This window comes from Physella acuta, unplaced genomic scaffold, assembly GCF_028476545.2.
Source record: "Physella acuta isolate Inbredline_101_S28 unplaced genomic scaffold, ASM2847654v3 ptg001246l, whole genome shotgun sequence".
Taxonomy (NCBI): domain Eukaryota; kingdom Metazoa; phylum Mollusca; class Gastropoda; family Physidae; genus Physella; species Physella acuta.
Window position 1 is genome coordinate 1 of NW_026732762.1, and position 24,351 is coordinate 24,351.

At 37.3% G+C, this 24,351-nt stretch overlaps 1 protein-coding gene across 1 annotated transcript; it reads left to right on the top strand.

The window, feature by feature from the left end:
- The first annotated feature begins 1,159 nt into the window (after positions 1 to 1,159).
- LOC131957460 (mucin-4) lies at positions 1,160 to 18,802 on the top strand. The gene is made up of 14 exons (XM_059322292.1): positions 1,160 to 1,282; positions 3,233 to 3,374; positions 3,791 to 3,956; positions 4,090 to 4,224; positions 4,517 to 4,633; positions 5,039 to 5,169; positions 5,498 to 5,625; positions 6,221 to 6,401; positions 7,039 to 7,137; positions 7,276 to 7,378; positions 7,624 to 7,794; positions 8,143 to 8,381; positions 8,886 to 8,999; positions 9,226 to 18,802. Exons 2-14 carry the CDS (start codon positions 3,288 to 3,290, stop codon positions 17,401 to 17,403), a joined length of 9,849 nt encoding a protein of 3,282 aa, XP_059178275.1. The 5' UTR covers positions 1,160 to 1,282; positions 3,233 to 3,287; the 3' UTR covers positions 17,404 to 18,802.
- Positions 18,803 to 24,351: the final 5,549 nt, after the last annotated feature.

Consider the following 24,351-nt stretch of genomic DNA (forward strand, 5'->3'; position numbering starts at 1 on the left):
TTATATATATAAAAGAGGCTTTGCGAGAGCGGGGCGGGGGTACGGACCGCACCGGGTAACACGATTTGAGGGGGGGGGGGGGGTGACACCATGGCAAAAAAAAAATTGCAAAATGTACAGAAGAAAAATGCTTTTTGCCAATTCTATTAATGATTAATTAAAGTTAAATAGTCTTTTCAGTGGCGTAGCCAGGTCGGGTGTTCCCGGTGCGGCACTTAATGTTGTCACCCCCCCCCCCCCCCCCACCAGAGGCGTAGCAGCCCTTCCCGGGGACAAACTTTCAAATTTTCGATTTGCATCCCCCCCCTCAAACTTTCGATTTGCACCCTCCCTCAAGTTTTTCTCTATATATTTTGCTATTTTTTTGCCTTGGTGTCACCCCCCCCTAAATGGTGTCACCCGGTGCGGTCCGCACCTCCCCCCCCCCCCCCGCTACGCCCCTGACACCATAACATAAACGTGCTAACAATAGAGAAAACAATGCTACATCCAACTGTATTATTAACAGACTATAGAAAAACATCGTTACTATTAAGTCTGCAGTGATTAAAGCTTATAAACATATACACTCATACACACACACACATATATATATATATATATATATATATATATATATATATATATATATATATATATATATATATATATATATATATAATATACTTTGAATTTTTTAGGGGAAGGGGGTGACATTACTAAGTGCCGCACCGGGTGACACCCGACCTAGCTACGCCACTGATATATATATATATATATATATATATATATATATATATATATATATATATATATATATATATATATATATATATATATATATATAATTCAATACACCTTATATTTAAAAATAAAATCGATTTTAATTTACATCAGAACATCATTAGTCCATATAGATCTATAGACCCACAGAACACTTTGATCTCTGACACCTAGATTAAGGTTATATAGTCTTCAATAATTTCAATATTTTGAGATCTGAAAGTAAATATGAATTGTAGTCCTATGTATGAAAAGTGTCTATGTGAAAGGTGTGAAACAAAGAGAAAAGAAAACCAAAGACAACATACAGGAAGTTTTTTGACACAAATTGTACCATAACATTTTGGAATAAATAAAATATCTGTCGATTTGTTGCAGACAACATTCTTGTCTGCAAAATGGCGAACAAAGAGTAGGCTAACGTTACTTCACAATTGTTAGCCATGTCTGTTGAATCTTTAAGATCATTTAGTGTAACATTAAGCTTTAAGGGATGTTTCCGAATATATTTTGATGTATAGTAAGTGTACTGATACACTCTCCCTCTCGTTAATATTTATTTATTTCGAATAGGCCTAAATAAAGCCTAGGCCTAAAAAAATATAAAATTAATGAAATGACCAGCCACTGCAGCCAGGAGAGTCGAGTGAGACCTCAGATGTGTTGATTATGTCACATTATGTGTAGACTAGACTAGCACCTCTCTCTACACTAGACTCTAGGCTATATCTAGACTAGAAGTCTAGGCTAGAATCAAATCTAGATCTAATAGTAATAGTAATACTAGTATTCTAGTTCTAGAAAATCCATAAAATTTAGCCTAATTCTCAATTTGTCATTTAAATCATTTTAGTTTAAGTTAAGTTCCTTTTCTAACCTGAAGGTCCACAGAGCAAGTAAAATAGAGTTTGAGTATTTCTCAGTGTGGTTTCTGCATATGAAGGGATAGTGTGGTCAGCACTTTACTTTGCCCAGCTGCCTTACTTACGTCAATGTAGCTTTCCCTAACAATGCAACATAAGTCAGGTACCCATCAAAGTTGATTACATTTAGTTCATGCAGAAGACATGCTACAATTCTAGGCAGGGACCCCGAACTTGAGTGTATTGGGTTACTTTAGCAGTCAAACACTGAAACTCAACCATTCAACTAGTAGATGTATATAGTATACCAGTGTAACAATTACTTGTTACAAACTTAAAGCCAATGGTGAGCCAAGTAACCCAAGTTCCACCATAGCAATTATTGAATTTCTGACCTTAAACTTTAGATTTAGATTACTAATAGTCAGAACAAAGTTACCCATGCTTCAACTTCTTAATTTAACAACATTTGAATTCAACATTTGGATGATTGCGGATACTGATGCCCGATAGTAGACTCTTTCGTAAATAGGTGTGATAGGTTGTTAGCAGTATTGTAATCTTAACTAGTTTTATCATATGGTTAGAAATTAGGGTTAGGCTTCTATTAGGTCTAGGGCTGCTGTGAGGGTTACAGATAGGGGTTAGCATTGATATATATGCAAGCTATTTGTGTACTTAGTATTGTGTTAATTACCAGCAACCTAACATCCTTTTTAAAGAATATTCTATTATTGGACACTTATTAGAAACAATTACAAAGTATGTGGGGTTAACATAATGCGAGATGCAAAATGGCGAGGTGGTAATAACTTTCACAACCATGTTCCAAATGAAAATAAATTAACCTAAAAACAAATTATAGGCCTACCCTAGGTTTATTGTTAACAAAAAATTATCCACCCATTTGTAAATAACAAAACATAAGCACAGTAATTGTCATAAGATTTCTTTATTGAGGACACACCCTATTAGGATCTAAGACAATTTAAAAATCTGCAATATATCACTTTTATCATGTTATATAGTTGTATATAGGCCTAAATGGTGTATGCACACATTTTTCTAGTATGGAGCAGATATCCACCCTTTTCTATATTCTTTTATTAAAATGGTTTTAGAGATTTAGAGAGACGCAGTGTTTTATTGATCTCAGTGAAGATCAATCTGATTTTAATTGGGATCCAAATATTTATCAAAGTCCATTTTATCAGATTTCCTTTTGTCCTTAGTTTGCTCCTAATTTATTTATTTTTTGCTTTTCCCTTAGCATGTGAAACCAGAGTAGTGATGCTTTATTGCTTCTTAATTCGTTTTTTTGTTATCAGTTAGGCAACTAATTACTTGCGTATGAGACTGGTGTTTAAATGAAAAAAAAGAAATTAGTTCTGCCATTTACATTTCGTGTATATTGTTTACTTTTTCTAAATTTGATCTACCCTTGTTCTAAGGATATGTTGTCAAGTTCAGTTTGATTTTTCTGATAAATGAATATTGATTCCAATTTCTGAACTTGTAATTATTAAAAATATTAACAGAATATGCAGTTACTAGTTTCAGTCCTTAGTACCTAATGCCTTGTAACTAATCCATGCTTCATGTTGCAGAAATGGGACTGTTAATCTAACAGTGTAAAGCTGGACAATATATAATCTCTAAACTATGGAGGAGGGGGTGAATACTGGACACTGTAGGCCTAAAATAGCTGGCCACCTTAAGGAAGAGATGGATGTCTTCATGTTCAAAAAGGTAAACAGCTATGACATCTCTACATGTATATTGAGTAGTCATTACAGTAATTGATTGCTACACATACAGGTTTTAATGTAATATAAACAGCTTAGATATCTTAAGTAGGAAGTTATGTTTAATTGATAGAATGAAATGTTGTTTAAATACTTCATCACTTAATCCTAAAAATAAAATGACGGCAAATAGAGCAAAAAAAAATATAGTTTAGAAAATAAGTAAGTGGTGTAGCTTTTGCAAGGGTATATAGAAAATGTGAAAGTCTGCATGATAATTTTTTTAAAACAGTGTTTCTTTATACACCAAAATGCTGCAGTTTTTTTCTCTAGGTTACATAATAATAAATAATAAAAGTTTATCATAATACAAGTAATACAAGTATAGTAACAAATTTGATCTTTTTAATTTATTTCCAGCAAATAAAACAAGAGATGAAACCAATTCATGCATTGCGGAAAAGTACAAGGCCAAGAAAACAAAGTCAGAGAATGCTGGATGGGGCAGAAGATGATGAGAGTCCACCCACGAAAAAGCCATGTAAAAGTTTTAAGATAAATAAACATCCAGATATTTGCAAAAATGGTAATTTAAAATTTAAATATTGCTTTTTAATTAGATTCTAATATTTATTGCTACAATGAAAGTTTAAAACTTAATTTATAATCTATTTATTATAGAGATTATTTAAAATTTAACATGTGCATTATGATCTTAGGTGAGCCTTTTAAGTGTAGCTTATGTGAAAGCCCTTACATCAATACCAGTGCTGCTAAGGCTAAGAAGAAGCTGGAAAATGAGCCAATTGTTAAAGAAGTAAATGGGCAGCTATTGGAATTGTGTGTAAAGTGTGGTGAGTTTGTTTTTGAAGTAATTTCTTTACATCATGGCATTAGGCAAGATAAACTGCTATAATAGCCCAATGATAAAGTACAATGCAAATTTTACTAGCCTATTTTGAACACTTTTTAGCCCTTTAGTTTAAATCCTAAATTTACTGCAAACATTAACTAAGAATATATGTTAACATATATACTAAATCAATATGGACTAAGATGGCCAACCTCTAGCTAAGATATGGCAATTAATTATCAGAAGTTAGTCATAGCTGAAATTAATTTCCTTCTGTTGCCACTTGTTTCCAGCTATAGCACTAAACAATACAGAAAACAAAGGTCCCTCACCAGAGGAACGTGAGATGTTTGAAGAAGAAGGGAAGAAATTTGCACAGCAGTTATCTGAAGAACTGGGAGAACCTGAAGGTAACTCTATCATGGTTTTCAAATGTTTAGTAATAAGCTGCAATTGATGTGGGTTTTTTTCTCTACACTGGTAAATGTTTATTCCTTTAGTTTAGCATGAACTGTAAAGGGTAAAGTGCCTCATTGAAATAGTTAAAAAGCAGTCGCCTGTTTAAATAAGTGTAACATTTTTCTTCATTCTTAACTTAACTGTAACATTAGACTCTTGGATGGGGATTGTCTAGTAAAATGATTTAAAAATTTAAGTATCCTTTATACCTGATGGTCTATGATGCAGATGAAGTAGAGTTCATCTTTGGATATAAGGCATATAATTATACTGCTGGTGTACAAGTTAGATGTTGCAATTTCTTAGTTCAAAACACTTATTTGCTTATGGTAAAATGCAAGTATTCTAATCTACAGCTGTGCGTTTGTATTGTTCCTTGTACCAAACTACAAAATGTGGCTGCATTCAGCTGTACATCAATGGCACAAAGGCAGTCAAGAAAAGAAAGAACAGTTTTACCACAGCTGACATGAGCAATCCTGAAGTTGTAAGGCATCATTTAAAAATAATTTATGCCCATATTTGTCACCATTATTACACAATTCCATTTCACCAAGTGCTTATATGAAAATGGGAAATCTTTTAATCAGTTTTGAAGGCCAGAGTTAAAACAGTTTATTTCTGGGAAACGATATTTATTTATAATTTTAAAAATTATGACGGTTCTTAAAAGTAGACATAAATATTGAAAATAATGACTTTACCATTTAAGTCTTGATATCAGCTAATCAAATAGAATTTGATATTAGTTAGAAATAGTGTTACTAGTTAGAGATTGTGATACTAATCAGTGAACTCCTTGTATAACTGTGTAGGTGGATAGAGACTTGAGCCTAGAACCACCCGATGACCAGGCAGACAGGTCAAGGAAAGCAAACTTTCTCTTAAGTCTGTTGAAGACATCTAAGGCTAAAAAAAAACTTGATTCACAGAAATCTATCAAGTATGTTTTTTGTTTTCTTTATATATTTGTTCCATTGCTGTAATGCACACTTTTAGTAGTATCACTCATCATCTGAAATAAAAACATTTGAAAACAATCAAACATGGACTATACACATAATCTATATACTAATTTAGAAATAACCAACTCTTCCTCTGAGTTTATTAAAAACAAAATGGTGAAATGCTGACATAGCTTTGGAGCCTAACCTTCGCAATGAGACTGGTGAACAGCTGTTGCCAGATAACAGTATTGACTTAACAACTTGTGTAATGACAACTTATTGATTTTAGGTCATTACCCTTGCTTCAACTTCTTAATTTAACCACAATTAAAAGTCAACTTTCATATATGCTTTCTTTATCCTTGTGTTCTAGAATCCATTGTTTAAAAAACAATATGAAACCAGCCTTCTGTTTCTGTTTTAGCCATCTATTCTTAAAAATATTTCACTTTTTGTACAATCACTTTTAAGTTTGCATTCTTTATTTATTTCAATTTAACTGTAATAAATCTTGCAAATAAGCATATACCTGTAAAATTGAACAAATTTGATTTAAAAATGTGTATAATAGTTCTATTTTATAACTTGCAGATCCAAGTTGAAGAAATTGTCCAGTGAAGAAGCTGTAAATAATAAAAAAGATCTTGAAACATTCATCCTGGCCAACCGCACAAAGTTAAAATGCCTTGGCATCTGTGAACGAGGTTGCCAGAAAGTGCTGTGCTACTCAAATAATTTTTTGCACAAAAAACTGGCTGTCACAGGCTCAAAGGTGAAATTTATTTACTACTTATAACTGATACCTTGTTAGAGTAAGAGGTTGTCTGTAAATGACATCGCACTTGTATTGAGGGTTCAGAAAGTTTGCTGTCACTTTTTTTTTTACTCAAAACACATTAGGAATTATTTTAATTTTAATAAAGACTTATGTTAATTATAATTAAAATTGATCAAAATAATTTTTTTTTAAAAAGTGGGATGTTCTGATATTATCCAAACAATTGGGAGGGGGAACGATGAGCATTGTCAAACATAAAAGAATGTCGTCATTTATGGATGACTCAAAAAAGTGTACTTTATACCTCATCATTATTGGGGAAGAGGAATAGAGTTTATCTTTTTCTATATCAAATGGAATAATTGTCAGTAGGACAATGTCTTGAACCAGGTGCCAATTGAGCTAAGTGGAATGTTGGCTACCTAAGCCAGGAAGTAAACAAGACTTTTTAGTTTATTAGTACTTAAAAATACTCTCCTATGAAAATGTTGCTTGAAAACACTCTATCCCATGATAAGGTAGTTTAAAAAACACAATTCCCTGATAAGGTTATCTTGAAAATGAATTCAGTTTGTTCTGTTAGCACAAAAGAAAGTGAAAATTCCACATGAATTTTGAATCAATATTTTAGCCAAGACTTGAAAAGACAAAAGGAGGTGTTGCTGAAGGGAGAGTTCCTGATCTAGATAGACTAGCCACTATCTCCTGCTGTGAAATCACATGCTCACAGGTAACTTGGGATTTATTTTTACCCACCTTACAATTTTTAGTATGCTCAACATCATGATGTGTCTTATGCTGTGTACTGTATGTAATACCTAATGTATCAGTATTAAAATATCTTTGTATTTTACCAAATCATTTGCAGATAGCTCTGAAAGAAAACAGCAGAGTGGCCAAATGGAGAGAACAAGCTCAAATGAGTCAGAAAGATATGTGGCAAGTTATTGCTGAAATGTTATCTTTTACTGGTGAGTTTATACAGTATTTTTATTCTTACAGCTCATTTGAGTTTTTGGCTCATTTTAAACTGTTTTTTTCTTACTCTAGTACTGACAATTCATAAAAAATATAATTTTTTTTAGTGTGCTTGTATTTTTTATCTAATTTGTTTCTGTAAAAATAAATGATTGAAAAGTCATATAAAGTTTTTGCTTTAGTTTTAAAAAAAGATAGTAAATTCAACTATAAATTATAATTTTTTATTCCATGCTAGACTGTGAAGGCAATGGTAGGAAATGCTGCTATAAGTTCATCAGCCTTGTGACAGGCTGCTGTCAGACCACCATACAGAAAGTTTATGTCAAGACTAGACTGGCCAAGGGGGACTCCACTAAACCAGACCATGGGATGAAGTCACATTGGAAGAAGCAGAAAGCTGAAACAGGTGAGGCCTCAATGTTTTGAACAATTTAATTTTTAAAATATGGTTGAAAATTTTTTTAACTTCATGGATCAGGTAAATAATAATTGAAAATAAATAAAAATAAGTATGCAGTTGCTTTTTGTTATACATTAAAACACTGGTATTGCTATAATGTATAATATCAATTGTTTCTGCTGGTATTACTGTAGGGGTCTGGAATATAGTAAAAATTAGTTGTGATAATTGTTGTAAGCTTTTTCATTCCTGTTTAACAAGAAGAAAAACTGCAAATTACATGAATTTATTGTAAATCAATTATTTAAAATTAAAAAGTATTCACTTAACCTAATGAACTTGAATGTTCCCTAGCTGGCTTACCAGCAGCAAAAGGGATGAAGAGTAATGTCCAGACCATTGAAAGTAAGAGCCTACAGGATGCAGGTACATCCTCCTCTGGTGCAGGCACACCCTCCATAATGGCCAGCACTGTTGTTACACTGGAGCAGAGGCTACCCCCTGTTACTGGCAACCTTCAGCCCAGCTCTTCTAATGTCTCTGTGGTCTCTGCCATGTCTTGTTTTAACCAGAGACTGGAGGAGCCCAACATGGTAAGTGTGTGGCTGTTCCATTTGGTTTTAACAAGGTTCCTTACAGAGCCAGAAACCTAGAAAAACTAATTTTCCCAAGCACTACTGAATTTTTTTATGCCTTATTTTATGGATTTATTTAATCTAGCTTTGCAAATTAGTGTTTAATGGTTTGCATGATGAAAATTGTATGATAAATAGCAAGAAATATTTGGGAATAACATGTAATATTCTGGTAAAAAAAGTTGTGGGAACCCTGTTTTTTTTTAAAGTTGTTGACTCATAAAATTAGGTATATTAGTATAATAATGTTTAGTTTCTTTTCTTTTTTTGCTCATACATATATAAAAATCTAAAGCAAGAAGTTATTTAATCTGTAACTATTTCACCAGTACAAATGGCATGAGTATATTTAACAAGTAAAAACAACATGGCTATTTCACCAGTGTAAATGCCATTAGTATATTTTACAATAAAAACAATATGGCTATTTCACCAGTACAAATGTATTCCCCTGTCCAACAGCCAGTAAGCCAGGAACAGAGGCAAGTATCTGGGGCAGCTCTCAAGGACAGGTTCTCAACTGTGTCAAATGATGATGAGGAACTCTATGCACATTTCTCCATGTTTAAACACCAGGTAATTCCTGACACTGTGGTCAAGTGGTATACTCATTTTTTGCTAACTGGTTTGTGTCACAAGAAAATGGGATTTATGGGAATTTTGTACTTGTATATGCTATTAGGCCTACTATAGTGTAGCAACATTCTTTTTAATTAAAAAAATCTCTTTTTTTACAACTACAGTAAATAAAAATAAATTCATTATTTAAAGCTCAAAGAGAAAATGTTTACATTGTTGTTAGGTAACAGAAAAGAGGCCTGAACTGCTGGAGTTGTTGAATGCTATAGAGGATGGTCTAAAGAACAGGAAGGATAGCAGCTCAGAGATGGGGCCAGCGCAGACATTTGTGCCTGCAAGTCTTGGGTCATCTGCTGGGAGTGTTCAAGTCAGCTCACTCTCATCATCTACACCAGGGCAGTCCTGTGTGAGTAGCAAAGTTCCACAAGCCGTTCTGTTAGGTTCTGTCCTGACCACAGCACACTCTGATCAGAGGAGACAGACCATGACAGTGGTCAGCTCAAACAGGTTGTCATCCGTGGAGACATCAGTGGCTAGCCAGAGTCCAGTTTTGTCACATGTGGCTAAGCAGAGTCCAGTTGTGCCCCACGGACACCCACGTAGTGCTCCTGTTTTGAAATCCCCGTTAGCTCAAGGGAAAACTCAAACCAATGCAGGTTCTCATTTTATCAAAACTTTACCTGCACTGTCTCCAAAGGTGCTGACAGGAAAGCAGGTGGCATCCCCCATGGGGTCAAATCTTACTGGAAATCAAGTTTCTAATGACCAGATGCAGTTGACTTCAAAACTCTGCTGGAACCAGGTCTCAACTCCTACCACCCAGACAAAGTTGACCAGTGTGGAAAAGATGGATTCTCTACCTCATTCCGACCTGCTTGTTTCTTATCTCATACCTACAAGTGGGGGGAGCCAGAACCTTGTTCAGGGTCAGATGTCAACTCATTCAGGTACTAACATGTCCTGCAGTGTTGTTACATCTAATTCATCCACTGGTCAGTTAACAGCTCAAGCTCCTGGTCTCACTCAGGACACATTGTCTGTGTTTCTCCCCAATGAAACTCTCAACCTGCAACATCCCAAAGTCTTTCCCATAGATTTCAACAACACGGACAATTCTAGTATCAATTACCTGTTAGGGGCTTCACCTGCTCCAGGTACAAACTTCATCCAGGTGCTGGCACCTCAGAGTCTTCCTGATCAGGGGTCATTAAACACGATGGATGGCAGCTCACAGTCTAAGATTCAGGGAAATGCTGCTGCTTCACAATCTCAACCCCCAGCCTCAACTTCTCAGTACTCTAGTCTCTTTGATGCCCTCGCAGATTCCCCAGTCAGAGAACTGGCTCAGCAGTCGTTACCTGAAGCCCAGCCAAAGAGGTCTTATCTCCCTGAGATATTGGTGACCTCCATGAACTCTACACCAGCGGTATCTGCTTCAAGTGTGCTGTCCAACATAGCAGATATCAGCACAGATGGTCCAAGTCAGAGCTCAACCAAGACTGTGGCATCCCACTTAGGATCAGCTCAACTCACCGCAAGCTCACACAGTACTTCTACTGCTCATAAGATGAGCCGCACTAAAGAGCCACCTCAGGTGGTTATAGTCAACCCTTATATTTCTGGCATGGAAACATCAGATCTCAGCTCCATCTTAACAACCTCCCAGTCTTCATACTCACTTCCTACTTCCCAGCTGACCAGCTCGTTCCAGGCTAATGATAACATAACACTCCAGTTGGGTACCCAGCAGCCTCATCTCAGTAACCTTGGCAACCAACAAACTCTTCAGCTGATCACATCTATGTCCAATCCACCTCAGGCAGCAAACCAATCATTGACTCCATTTATTCAAGCCAGAGCCAATACCAATGTGTTGATCTCTCAAAATATGAACGCAGGAAACCACTCAGCAAGTGTGCTAAATATAGCACCAGGGAACCCACCCCCCAGTAACCCTTCATCCAATGCAACTCTAAATATAACCCCTGGAAATTCAACCCAGAATAACATCTCAGCTAACTCTGTTGTAAACATAGCCACAGGAAATCAAACCCTCGCCATCTCTCAGAGCAACCCCACCCTCACCATCCCCCAGAGCAACCCAACTTTCACCATTCCTCAGAGCAATCCAACCTTCACCATCCCCCAGACCAACCCTACTCTCCCCCAGGGCACCCCATCTTCTGATCTCACCAACATGACTCTGCTGTCTTTAGGAAACCAGCTGTACCAACTGGTGCCAAACACTCTAACCGGGCAGTTCCAGCTGATTCCATTACTATGTGCCAACACGTCAGCCACACCAGTCAATCAGTTTGTGTTAAACCTGCCTCCTGGAACAACCTCTAGTTTTCAGGCTGTCTCTGATCCTGTGAGTACTCTAAGTACTGACACAACTCACCAGTACCAACAGGGAGTGACTCTAGTATCCCCTCCATTCCCTAGCAATCAGACAGCAAGTCAAGGACCAAGACATGTCTTGCCTAATTCAAGGTCTGGTGTAGGGAGCCAGCAGGCTGAACAGCAACCAAGCACTGGAGCAACTTTCATATCTAACTTAGGGGATGCTAATCACAATCAGCTGTTAGTTCCAGTGTCTAGCAGTGAGGCTAATACTAATTCATTGGTGACTCTCATTCCTCATCAAAGTGGTCTGCTATCTAGTCAATTTGTCCCCAACCAACAACAAATCATGGTATCAAACATACAAGACAATGCGAACAATCCAAACCAGCAGTTGATCCAGTGGACCACCCCTGGACAAGGCCAGGCCAGCTTGGGTGTAGAGTCTGGGCAAGGTTCCGCCAACCATGTCCTGTTTGAGAACCAGTCAGTAGAAACACAGAAACTTGTCAGTGAGTTCATCTTGTCAAGTCTCTGCCAGAATTCTGACAGAAATCTTCTCTTGCAACAGTTGGCGCCAGTCTCTACTCCTAATTCTTCCGTCACTGTATCGAATCTTAACCATAAGCAAGCATCTTCAACACACCAAAACACAGTGTTCAAATCCACAATTGACAACAAGTCCAAGCCTGTAGGTTGTCCAACAGATGGTATGTTAAAGCCTGCTTCTTGTCCAGCAAGTGAAATGAATCAAATTCATGGTTCCATGTCTCAATTGGAAGTGTTGCTGCAAAGATCAGATACATCACAAGCCAACACAATAGCCAACCAAACGAATGCCTGGCAACTAAATGTGGAGGCCACTGACAATGCAAGAAAGTCTTACCAGCAAAGTTCAACTAACTCTTCTTCTGTCCCCTCACAACCTCAACTAAAAGCAAATATTAATCCATCAATGAATGCAAACAGTCAGATCACTAAACAGGGTCTTACCCTGTCTGCTGGTAGCTCTTCATTATCCTCGAATACAGTTAATGCATCTAACTCCAGACTGCTGTTTGACCATCTACAAAAGCTGCCTGCAAAATCTAGCATCAACTATTTGCAAGGAAACATGCATAGGGAAAACACACAGTCACATACTGGCCATCAAGTCAGGCTGAGAGAAAGCCCACAGTCATTGAGTGACCAATCCAGGTTAACAGAGCAAACACATATGGACCAACAAGCCATGTTACGAGAAAACACCCTGTCTCATACCGACCAGCAAGTGCAAGACAATAAATCCACAACCCAGCAGTCCAAAGCAACAGTGCTGGTACAGCCACAGAATGTCCATATATTCATGAGCCCCTCATCAGGCAGTGGTAAAGATGAAGACAAACTCTGCCTACAGAAAGTGTCTGAGGACAAGAGGAGTGAAGTCATACCACTGCTGGTGGCGTACCTGCATGGGAATCCTAACGTCAGCTGTGAGGTCACCCCCAGTCAGGATTTCTGTTCACCTGGTCCTTCAGGTACTGACATGGAAGGGAACCAACTCAGGCAAGCCATGGGCACTAACCATGGCCCCAGCACTGTGGTCACCATCTCCACCAATCAGGAGTTTGTAGAATCTCTAGGGAAAGGTCAGTCAGGGGTCGACTCCTCCTACCTGACTGGTGAGTTCCCTGCTGGGCAGAATGTCTCATCATCCACATCATCCAGTCCCAGTGAAGACTACACTTACCAGTGTTCTACCTCACATGCGGCTCAGGTTGTGCCTGCATCAGGCCACGCCTCATCCACTCTGTCACAATCTCTGTACACTTACACAACAGCCTCAGCGGATGCCACAAGCAGTGACAGGTCCTGTCCAGCTTTTATCCGGGCTACCAACACACCTACGGATGCTGTAGGCCCCCCAAACATCACTGTGATGTCACCATCCAGACACGGCTCATCCCACATGCCCAGACTTAGAGTAGATACCTGTAGGACAACTTCTGCTACTTTCCCCCTGTCAGATACTGTAGGTGTTGCCATGCCAAATCAATCTACTAAAGCTGGGTTGCAGTTGATTAGTCACGCTTCATCAAACAAAAGTCAGTCAGGCATGCCGGTAACTAGTGCATCGTTTGCAAGTGTGATTGGCACCCCAATGTCCAACCCATCAAGCACAAACCTTACAAGAGTACCAGCGACCAGTCAGGCCAATGTCAAGGTTGTTGGTGGGTCCATGCCCGCCCACAGAAACATAAGTGTTTCAGTGTCTAGTAACAGTACCCAGAAACCTGGCAGTCAGCTCACCCTAGTCTCATCAAGCCAAGCCACATTGCCAGCGACGCCTCACAGTAAAGCCAGCACCAACTACATCACACCTAAACCTTCATCAACAGCCGCATCCCACGCCACATCTGCCAAGATCCTAGAGGAACGCTTCAAGTTAAACTGTAACCAAACAAAACCAAGGAACAGGCCCTACACTGTGCTGCAGCTACTGCAGCAGCAGGAAAAAGAACAAGCCCTAGCAAGTCAGGGCCCCACCCCTAGCGCTGCCAGCAGTGTGGGAACTACCAGCATGCCAAGCCAGACCAGCTCTGCCTCGCTGCCTCTGTACACAACTGCCAATGTACTCAGTGCCACACAGCCTATTCCCACACCAGCTGGTCCCCTCACCCTTGTCATCCCAATACCCGCAGCTTCTCAAGTTTTTACTAAAGATGGCTCCGACAACAGGGCTTTATTTGGGCAGATCTCTTTCAACAGCAGCAATCCAGGTGTTGCTATCCTACAGCCCAGCCTCCTCCAACCCTCACCAACAACTCAGGGATCCACTCTAGTGTTGAAGAAAGCCATTTCTCAACCAGATACCAGCAACCAACCTGCATCCCACAGCACCACAGCCTCACCTGCACCACTCCTGACCAGTAAAATCGGACCGGACCCTCTTACATTACCCAAGCTATCTAATTCCACTGCCTTTACTCCAACACATTCTAAAAGCATCAGCGGCAGCACTGCTAGTACCTTGACAGCATCCAAACTTGCACCTAAAACTCTGAAGCTACAAACCCCAACAAGCATTGCCTGTAATCTGGCTGCCCAGTCCTCACTTCCCCCGTTTGAAGCCAACATTAAACTCATTGGCCAGCCTCAGGTGTCTGGTAACACTTCAGCTCTAAACAAAAAATTGAATGAGAAATCTCTAAAGTTGAGACCTTTACCACAGTCAGAGTCTCAGGTACAGTTGAGCACCAACACAAACAGGCCTGACTTCAAACCTCAGGACAGAAAGCCTGGAGAAGATACCCACAGCAGGCCAGGCTCTGTTGAATCAACTGCCTCAACACACTCGTCTCAATTAGATTCACCTTACCCATCCAAGCAACATGTGCTCCAGTTGAAAAGGTCGCAGGTCAATTCTACAGCTTCTGAAGTTAACCCCAGCTATTATGCTGATAACACACCCAAGGTCAAAGTTCATTTACAAGACAATGGTGCTGATACGGTTCAGTTCTTTCAGATTGATCAGTCAAATGCTGATGCTGTATACAGAAGCATGGAACAGTTCACACACATCCCTCACCATACAAAACCCACCAACACTTTCCCCTCAAACTCCACTAATGCTCTCCCCATCAATTCAAATTCCCTCCCCACCCACTTGAAGACTACAAATTCTCTCCCCACCCACTTAAACATAACTGATCATTACAAAGATAAGAAAAGCTTACCTTCCCAAAACCCATTATTAGCAAATATTTTGTTTGAATCTTCACAAAATATTTCCACGGGTACCCAACAAACTTTGTCAGATGCCGTTGTCAGAATGCTCTCCTCCCACAATAAAGCTACACTTGAAAGAGCATCACAAGGCCCATTTGTCCATAAGAATGAGACCCCGCCCAGTGGACCTAAAGTAAACCCATCCCTTGACCAATGGTCAAGAGGTGGTCAACCATCAGGTTCAGATACCTTACAATCCCCGACAAACACTCTGTCACGCCTGCTGAATGCTCCCGTCCTTGAGAACACGCCCAGTCGTAGGATAGAAAAAGTCATCAACGACATCTACAAGTTCCCTGATGATGTGGAAGACACGCCCAATGCTGTGAGGTACCAGTCTGATCAGCCTGACAACATGGGCTCTGTCCATAAGAAACATGGCAATCAGTTTGACAGGTCCAAGGCCAACGTCCCTTTCACTGATGACCTGTGTATTGATAATGCTTCAGAAAACTCCATGTTTAAACATTCTAAGCATGGCCATGAAAAAATCATCTCGCCTAAAACAACAACTAAAATCAACTTGAAGAAAGTCCAGTTTTCAGATGAAATTGGCAATAGCTCCATACCTACTGAAGTAAACAGCCTAAACATGATGCACTCAGCACCATATAATTCTGTTTCATTGGCTTCCAGAAATTCATCAGAAGATAAAGTCTATAAATCAGATTCCCGCAACACTAATTTCATGTATAAAGAGGACCACGAAGAACTTTCTTTGAATCAGGCTGTATTGAAAGGTACCATGTCACATAGAGGAGGGCCTAAGGACAGCAAGCTTAAAGCTTTGCTGTCTAGTAAACCTGACGGTACTTTTGCGTTAAGATATGCAGAGGAAAGTTTGTCTGAATCTGGTGTTCTTATATCAGGTGTTGGGTTTAAAAAAATGAATAAGGATGACGCATGCAGTGGGGAGTATCCTAAGGACTTGGCTAATACTTCCAATTATGTACGCTCAAAATTCTACAGTGACCAGAGAGATGAAGAACTGTCTTCACCAGTAGAGAGTGCATCTAAACACATGTTACCCTCCTATCCCCAGGACTTTGCCAGCAATTCTTCTTTTGAAATTCTCTCCCCTAAAGGATACAGCAAGTTGTCTGGTCAAAGGGGGAAAACTCTGCCTAATGTTGTGTACATGGAAGATAACTCTGAAAGTGGCAGCCATGAAGACAGGTATGAGATGGGCAAGCCCACAACGTTCTTCAGAAAAGACATGGAGGAGGCTGTGGAGAGACAGAATCTAGAACGCTCTCAGCTTCTCAAGTCTAATTTTGAGCTGGCACAGCAGATGAACCAGAACACAGAGAAGGGTTATGCCAAGTTTCACAGCCCTTATGTTGAGTTTCACAACTATGGGGATTTGAACTATGGAGAAATAAACTCAGCAAGCAAAGATGATGCTTCTAACGATATAACCCCGGAGTATGTCGAAGCCTTTCAAAAGGTTAATAAGGATGGTAGGAGTCATGTGGAGGAAAATAAACTTTTTTACAAATCCAGGTTGGATCATCTTTCTCCGCATGAAGATGGCATCCATAAGAAACACCTGCCTTCTTCTGGAATCTTAAAGCCTTCTCCGCTGCCTGAGTGTGAGCCTTTCAAACAAGTGGATGGGCAGAGAGTAAGGCACCCTTCAGGTGTGAAAAATATAGAAACTGATTTCTCCTACCTGGACAGCAGACACAGGTCAGCAGGGGCTCACAAGTCTTTTGGTGACCTGGCTGACGGCATCCGTGGCAGAGATCCACTGGTGTCGTTTTCCAGCATGAGCAGACATGAAGCAGACTCCTCCCCACAGCATGAGAGGCAGAGATACCCCTCGGCTGAGTTCCTAGCACTGGACTCATCAAGACATAGATCTACAGCTCAGATGTTCAAGTTCAATGACCAAGATCCCCCGCCTTATGATATTTCCCAGCGCCAGAGAAATCCTTCCTCCTCATCCCTTAAGGCTTTTTTCTTATCAGATTCAGAATTTCCAAATTTTGATGGAGGAAACAGAAGCAGGAACCCGTCCTCGTCCTCCCTGATGAAATTAGAGTTTATTGAGCACTCGTTTCACCCCATCCGGAGCCGGAACCCCTCTGGCTCATCAACACGCAGGAGCCGCCCTGGGAGCAGCAGCTCGGACAGAGAGTTCCACATGAATAATTTTGATGAGCTACCCATTTTTTCAGATGTCATGCGCACAAGAAGTAGAAACAGCAGCGGTGAGTCCCTTGAACCAACCATTGACACCATTATACTGGATCCAAACTTCCAGAACTATGTCAGGCACAAGTTCTAGGTGTGAATATCCACATTCATAAGCTGATACAAACTTCCAGAACTATGTCAGGCACAAGTTCTAGGTGTGAATATCCACATTCTTAAACCGATTTAAACTTTCAGAACTGTCAGCTATTGGGGAAAAAATTATGTTCTTAACTGAGCTCAAAATGCAGAACACCTATTTGTGATGAACTATATTTGTAAACAGCTGTGCTAAGTTCTGCTACATTGGCATTTAGCTAAGAATGAAGAGACATGAATTGATGAATCACTTAAATAGCTGGATGAACTTTATGATGTACCTACTTTTTGCTTTAATTTGCTGTAGTTGTATTTATGCAATGGTAACTAAGTTTATCACTGATTTCAATGAATGCTGCAAAATTGTATAATAAGCTGTTAAATATCCTTTACAATGTCAATGTGAGTTAAGCATTTTTTTGTATTTTTTTCTCCAAAAATTGTTATATATTTTCTCAGTTAAGTGGTTTACACATTGAATAGATTGTACTCACAGTACCATGAGTTTCATGGTGCAAATTCTCTCGTTCTTTTAATGTTGGTTAATGATTCCTATGCTTCACTCAATGCAGGTTTTTACAGCTTTTTCACATTTGTTAATTTTTAATTTTGTTATAATTTTTAAAAGTATTGATGACATGAGAGATCTTCTGTAGACATGTCACTGACATGGCAGCACTGACATGACTAATCTTCCAAAAAATGGCACTGATGTGATAGATCTTTAGTACATGTATCATTGACATAACAGATCATCCATACAAATGGCACTGATATAACAGATCTTCTATACACGTCGCTGACATTACAGATCATTTGCTGATTGATGGATAGACCAAGAACATATTGTACATACTGATCTGTTTTTCTTTTTTTTGGGTGAAATTTGCAACTTTTAGAATTATATGCATTGTGGAAACAAGTCTGTATTTCAGATTTATACTTTTAGCTGTACCTGGCTTTAAATATCTAACTTTATTTTCTGATCTACAGTGCCACACTTCTGTATACTTTGTCACCATTATGACATGTTGAAATAAAACCATGTCACTTTTAGTACAAGTTGACAGATTGCTGTATCACAAATAGGACTTGTTGTATCATCCCAAGGACTTCCAATTTTCTGTCATCCCCATTACTATACTTTCTACAGTATCCATATAGATATAATATTATGCAAATTTTTCTTTAAGAATTTCTATATTTTTTACTTAAAACATTTATGCAATGGATATATTTATGTTGGTATACCCTCATTCAATAGCATACATGTTGTGTGTTGTACTAGGTATATCATTTTTTTATATTTGTGCATAGTTTAATAATTCTAGTCTGCTTTACAATTGAGGGAAGATCTTTTACTATGAATTTTATTAGACAAATTATATGTAAAATACAATATATATGAATTGACACATACTAGTTGTTTTTTTTTTTTATGTTAAAAATTGTTACAATTTTTTAAAGGCTGTGTTATTCATAGGTAGCCTATCACTAGTGTTATTTTTCACATTGGATTTACAAAAATTTTGTGTTAAACACATCTCATGTTTGAACAATTGATATATTCTCTTAGGGTTCATACAAACCCGATGAAAATCCTGCCCATTTACAACAAAAAAGTCACCCACCATGCACTCATTTAGAAAAGTTACAAGGTTCATTATACCGGTATTTAACTTTAATTAAACCTGTCTTTAAAGCAATCGAGGACTTAACTATCTTAACTTCGACTGTGTAAAATAAACAAGTTACAAAAAAAAATTGTAATATCTATAACCCTCGATACTTCAGAAGTCGTATGCCGTTTCAATGAAAATAATATATTCAATAATAGCTCGTTTAACATATATAAAACAAATATAAAAAACCTTTCTAAAAGCAAGCTTTTAATTTTAAATGCACTGAAAAAAAATAAAACTAGGTTGCTTTTTTTTTCATAAAAGCGTTGGTTGCTAAAATATGTAAAAGATTTCATGAGTAACAAAAGCAAACTAGTTTTATTTTCTTATTTTCAGTGCATTTATTAAAAGCTTGCTATTAGAAAGGTTTTTTATATTTGTTTTATTGTATACTTTTGAGTGATTCCTAATTTACGGAGTGGACACGACTAAAACTATTTGCTATAAAACACCATCACTAGATCGCGATATCTAAAGACGATTATCTGCCCCGGCGAAAGCAGCCGTCAGTGACCATGTTTTACAGACGACACATTCTGTTACCTCCCCTTAGTTTCAAATTGTTTAAAAAGGTTATTATCTGACCCTAATAGCCTCCACTACATCGACCGGCTTTACGATTGTAAACATGATCGTGAACCACAGCTCAACAGAGTGTTAGAATGATCGCATCTAGTTAGTTAATATACTTCTATTATTGAATAGTGTAATCTATCAAGTAATAAAACGTTATTATCTCCCTTAGTGTCGAAACTGTTTAATTATTTATTTTTAATGATTAATTAAACATTAAATTAAAAAATAGATAGACTTGTATTGTCATCCAAGTGGAACGTATAGGGAAAGTTTGAACGAACTCGCTGCATTCGATTTGGATCAAAATGTGTAGTTTAAAGGAATATATATTTTACATAAAATGAATCAAATGTCTCAAAAATAATAAAATAATAGTCCATTCTAGTTTGAAATTCAGTGCACGGTTTTTCAAATTTTAGTTTCAGGATTGGTAAAATTTTGGGATTGATTGTTAGGATTCACTTAAAAAAATGATTGGCACCCCTGCATGATTTGACACACCCACCCATGGATGTTGTGCCTTGCAACAAAATTTGTAAAGCAACAATTGGTGTAAAACATGATACAATGAAAGGTACTTAAGACAACACAAGGGACAGGAAAAAGCAGTCACAGTTCTAATCATTTTTAATGAATTCATTAAGTTTTTTTTTCTTTGACATCATAAAGACACATGACATTTTAGAGACTATTTGAAACAATGGCATGAATAAGGTGGGATATTTTGAAACGATGGCATGAATAAGGTGGGATATTTTAAAAAATTGACATGAATAAGGTGGGATATTTTGAAACGATGGCATGAATAAGGTGGGATATTTTAAAAAATTGACATGAATAAGGTGGGATATTTTGAAACAATGGCATGAATGAGGTGGATATTTTGAAACGATGGCATGAATGAAGTGGGTTATTTTGAAAAAAAATTGACATGAATAAGGTGGGATATTTTGAAAAAATGGACATGAATAAGGTGGGATTTGTATGGTGAGACTGGACCAATATGATGAAAACTGTCCCACGTTTTATGGTGCACATTTTATACAATCTCTGCTTGGTGCTAAATTAAGTGTTACATTCAGAGTTTGTGTACACAATAATTCGCAATAATTCACAATCATTCGTGTATAAAATGAAGTGTGATTTTCAGATTCAGAGTTTGCGTACAAATTAAGTGTGACTTTCACATTCAGAGTTTGTGTACAAAATTAAGTTTGACTCATATTTAGAGTTTGTGTACACAATGAAGTGCGACTCACACTATCTCGGTTTGGTGTAGCTGCGGCTACATTTTATCATCCCCGTATAGCACAAGTACACACATCAAACACTCATCATTTAATTCAAATCGTGCACCAGTCTTGTCACACAATGTCACTTCTCACACATCATTTTTACACCATTACAGACGCATCATTAAATAGTTTTACTACATCATGGTATATATTAATATATTTAAATATAAGATAACAAACATGCAATTGACTTGTTGGTACTTTCTCAAAAAGCATTCAAGAAAGCAAAATGAGTATCAATTATTTTGTATAACCCTTGAAAGGTAACCAAAGGTAACCAAAGTGGCTGGGTACCATCCCCATGTATATGTTTTTACGCCTTGAGACGGAAGGTTGTTTCATCATTCATTTCCTCGAAAATATTTCAATCAATCATGTATAGTAGCTAAACGATAAGCACTGCTTATGTTTAGTACAAGAGGGAGACTGGAGCAAGACCAGTCGTGGAATTTTTCCATGATCAGAAGACAGACGGACGTAGAAAAGAATGCCTGTTTTTGATGACGACTCTACGGTGGTAAGGGATGCAAGATATAAGGTTTAGACCTACCACACTCGAGACTTACCAGGACAACGGACGTGCGACGAAATCTGGACTTTGGCGGTCAGAACTCCAACAGGAAATTTTTCACCTCCCACCCCCCCCCCCTCCTTCATACGCATTAGAGTTTCTTCCGGGCGTCTCTTCGAACGAAATAGAATTTATATTGAAAACATACTTTTACCAGTGTCCGCCCTCCCTCTCCCGGAAAATGTTGTCCGCCCACCCCCACCCCCCCCGAAAATATCAAGAGCCGCCCCCCTCCCCAGAGAAAAAAGTCTGGAAGAAACACTGATAAGCATACACACACTTGGTTATGTAAGGGCACAATATAATATTCATATGGTGATATAATATAAGAACACATCAACTTCACACTACAGTTTAAGATATAAATATTTAGTTTATGTAAGTATATAGAATATATATATAGAGAGATAGCCAATATATAGTCATACATGCATATATATATATATATATATATATATATATATATATATATATATATATATATATATATATATATATATATATATATATATATGCCCTATATATATGTTTAAAGGGGCTATATTAATTTGTTTATATCAACGATATATTTTAGTTTGCATATAATTGCATTTTACAGAAAACACCTAGAGCAAATAATTAAATTATAGATGTCGAGATTACAGTGATATAGAGCGAATGTTTTCAATAAGTGATTCAGCTTATTATACGACTATATGAATCACACTGAGCCCAAACCATGAAACGTTTGGTAACAAAAATAGCTAGATCTAACTAAATCGTGCAGAACAAAATATGTAAATACAGGAAAATAAAAAGTCAAACTTGGTTATGATAAAGACAAATCTAAAAAACATTTAATTAAATAAAATCAGTACGATTCTGTATATAAGCCTATAAGTATAGAAGCAAAAAAACATAATAGATAAGTATTTTAAAAGAAAAATATCATAACACCTTGTATTCACTTTAAAAAATATATTCATAGTCTAGAAATATTTTGACACATTGTATTCGATTTAGCTAATTTACCAGTTAGAGATTAAACCCCCATAAACGGATTCATTCACATATTTGGTTAAACAACATATGTTAGCCAGGTGATAACATTTATAATTTAAAAAAAAACAACAATTATTGTTTTAAACATGTGATATAAAGTATAATAAAGTATACAACATCAAAACATAGTATAACGTATATCGAGTTAAAATAACACACGCACCCAAGTATAATCTTATTTTATATACAAATTATACACACATTAAAATTTGCCAATAGAGGAGCGTTGGACTTAGCGTTTAAATAGTGTTATAACGATTTATAACGATCTCATTGAGAAATATCAATACATGTATTGCACAAAATATCAACATTCTGTAGATTATAAAACAGTTTTTAAAATTCTTAGGTCATTTATTATATCCTATAATTAATTGTAAAAATAGATTGAACCTCATCCCTAACCTGTGTAACGTTATATAACTTTTGCATAGACCACCACCCCTAATAGTCTACACTCCCCCCCCCCCCTTTTCACTTCTCTATGAACACGGATACTATATAACACTAGAAACATGTTTAGGGTTTAAATAATGGGAGTCACATTAGTAGGGAAAAAATAGCTTCTTTCATCTTCATCAAAAACAATTTCAAACCTTCAATAGATTTAAATAAAAAAAAAATTCTCTATTGGTCTTTATTTGCGAAAAAATTTTAAACAGCAGAATTCAACGTAATGAAAGCATGTCGAAAATCGTCTTATTTACCATTGCTCTCTACCACAATCCACCCACAAAGGCTACATATTTATATCACAACATAATACAGTTATAAACTCTTCTTATAGAATTTCTGTAGATTACTAACTGATTATCTGCATTATTCTAATATTTGACACTTCACCACCCTCCACCCCACCCATCTGCATTCCTTTTCTTTCGACCAGCGTCATCTTAATCGCAGACCTGTAAAAATTGGAATTTCCAATATATGACAATGGTTCTATTTTCATCTCAGTCGTACGTTGTATCCAAAAGCTGTTTAATTTTCCCCTTTTCTTCTTAACGCACATGTGTAGCTTTTCATATTCTGCATCTAAAAATGGCAGTGTATTTAGTGCCGTTCAATGCCCTAACCTGCTTTTAGTAGTTGGGCACGTTTAGTGAGATGTTTGTTTTTATTTTGATGTGTTTCTTTGCGCCGTGTGTTTACATTTTAAAATCTCCAAATTCACACAGAATCCTGTCTTGGTGTCGGTTGGTTTGATTGGCCGACGTGACCTATATAAAAAGAAAAGTGTCCGCTGGTTGGTTATCTAATCAAGCCTGACACGAATCCAACCAATCCAACGCTTTGTTACAAAACAATCGGAGTGGGGGTAGTCATCCAAGCTGCAATATAATTCCCAGACACAACTGTACTGTTGGAGCAAACTCAAATATCAATACAGTTCTAATTTTAGTTCATTTTACTCTCTGAAACGGACTGGACTGTTGATAAGATCCAATGTTGGGCAATATATTGTTCAAGTTGCTTGAAGAAGTCAGTTTAAAAGAAATATTTTTAACAAGTGGGCTTTAAATACCCGGCACACAAAACACATCACGTCAATAACTCTTTTTGAGAACTTCTACGATTTGTTAACTGTTCTTCGCCAATATATAAAAAAGATCTTTGTCAAAGAACCTATGTCCAAGATTTATCAGTCAGTCTAAAACATTTCGTGCTATTAAGTCGAATTATCTTAATTAACAAAATGTTCATGCATTCCTCATGTCTATAAACTGACCACCACATCCCATAATTTACTGCTCCGTCTTCTTATCAAGTCCTTTCCC

Bases quoted from the DNA above. Each gene is read 5' to 3' on its own strand.
- LOC131957460 (XM_059322292.1), top strand. From the start codon at position 3,288: ATGGAGGAGGGGGTGAATACTGGACACTGTAGGCCTAAAATAGCTGGC. The intron at 5,626-6,220 runs GTATGTTTTTTG...TATAACTTGCAG, and splicing joins GATTCACAGAAATCTATCAA to ATCCAAGTTGAAGAAATTGT. The intron at 7,138-7,275 runs GTAACTTGGGAT...AATCATTTGCAG, and splicing joins GTGAAATCACATGCTCACAG to ATAGCTCTGAAAGAAAACAG.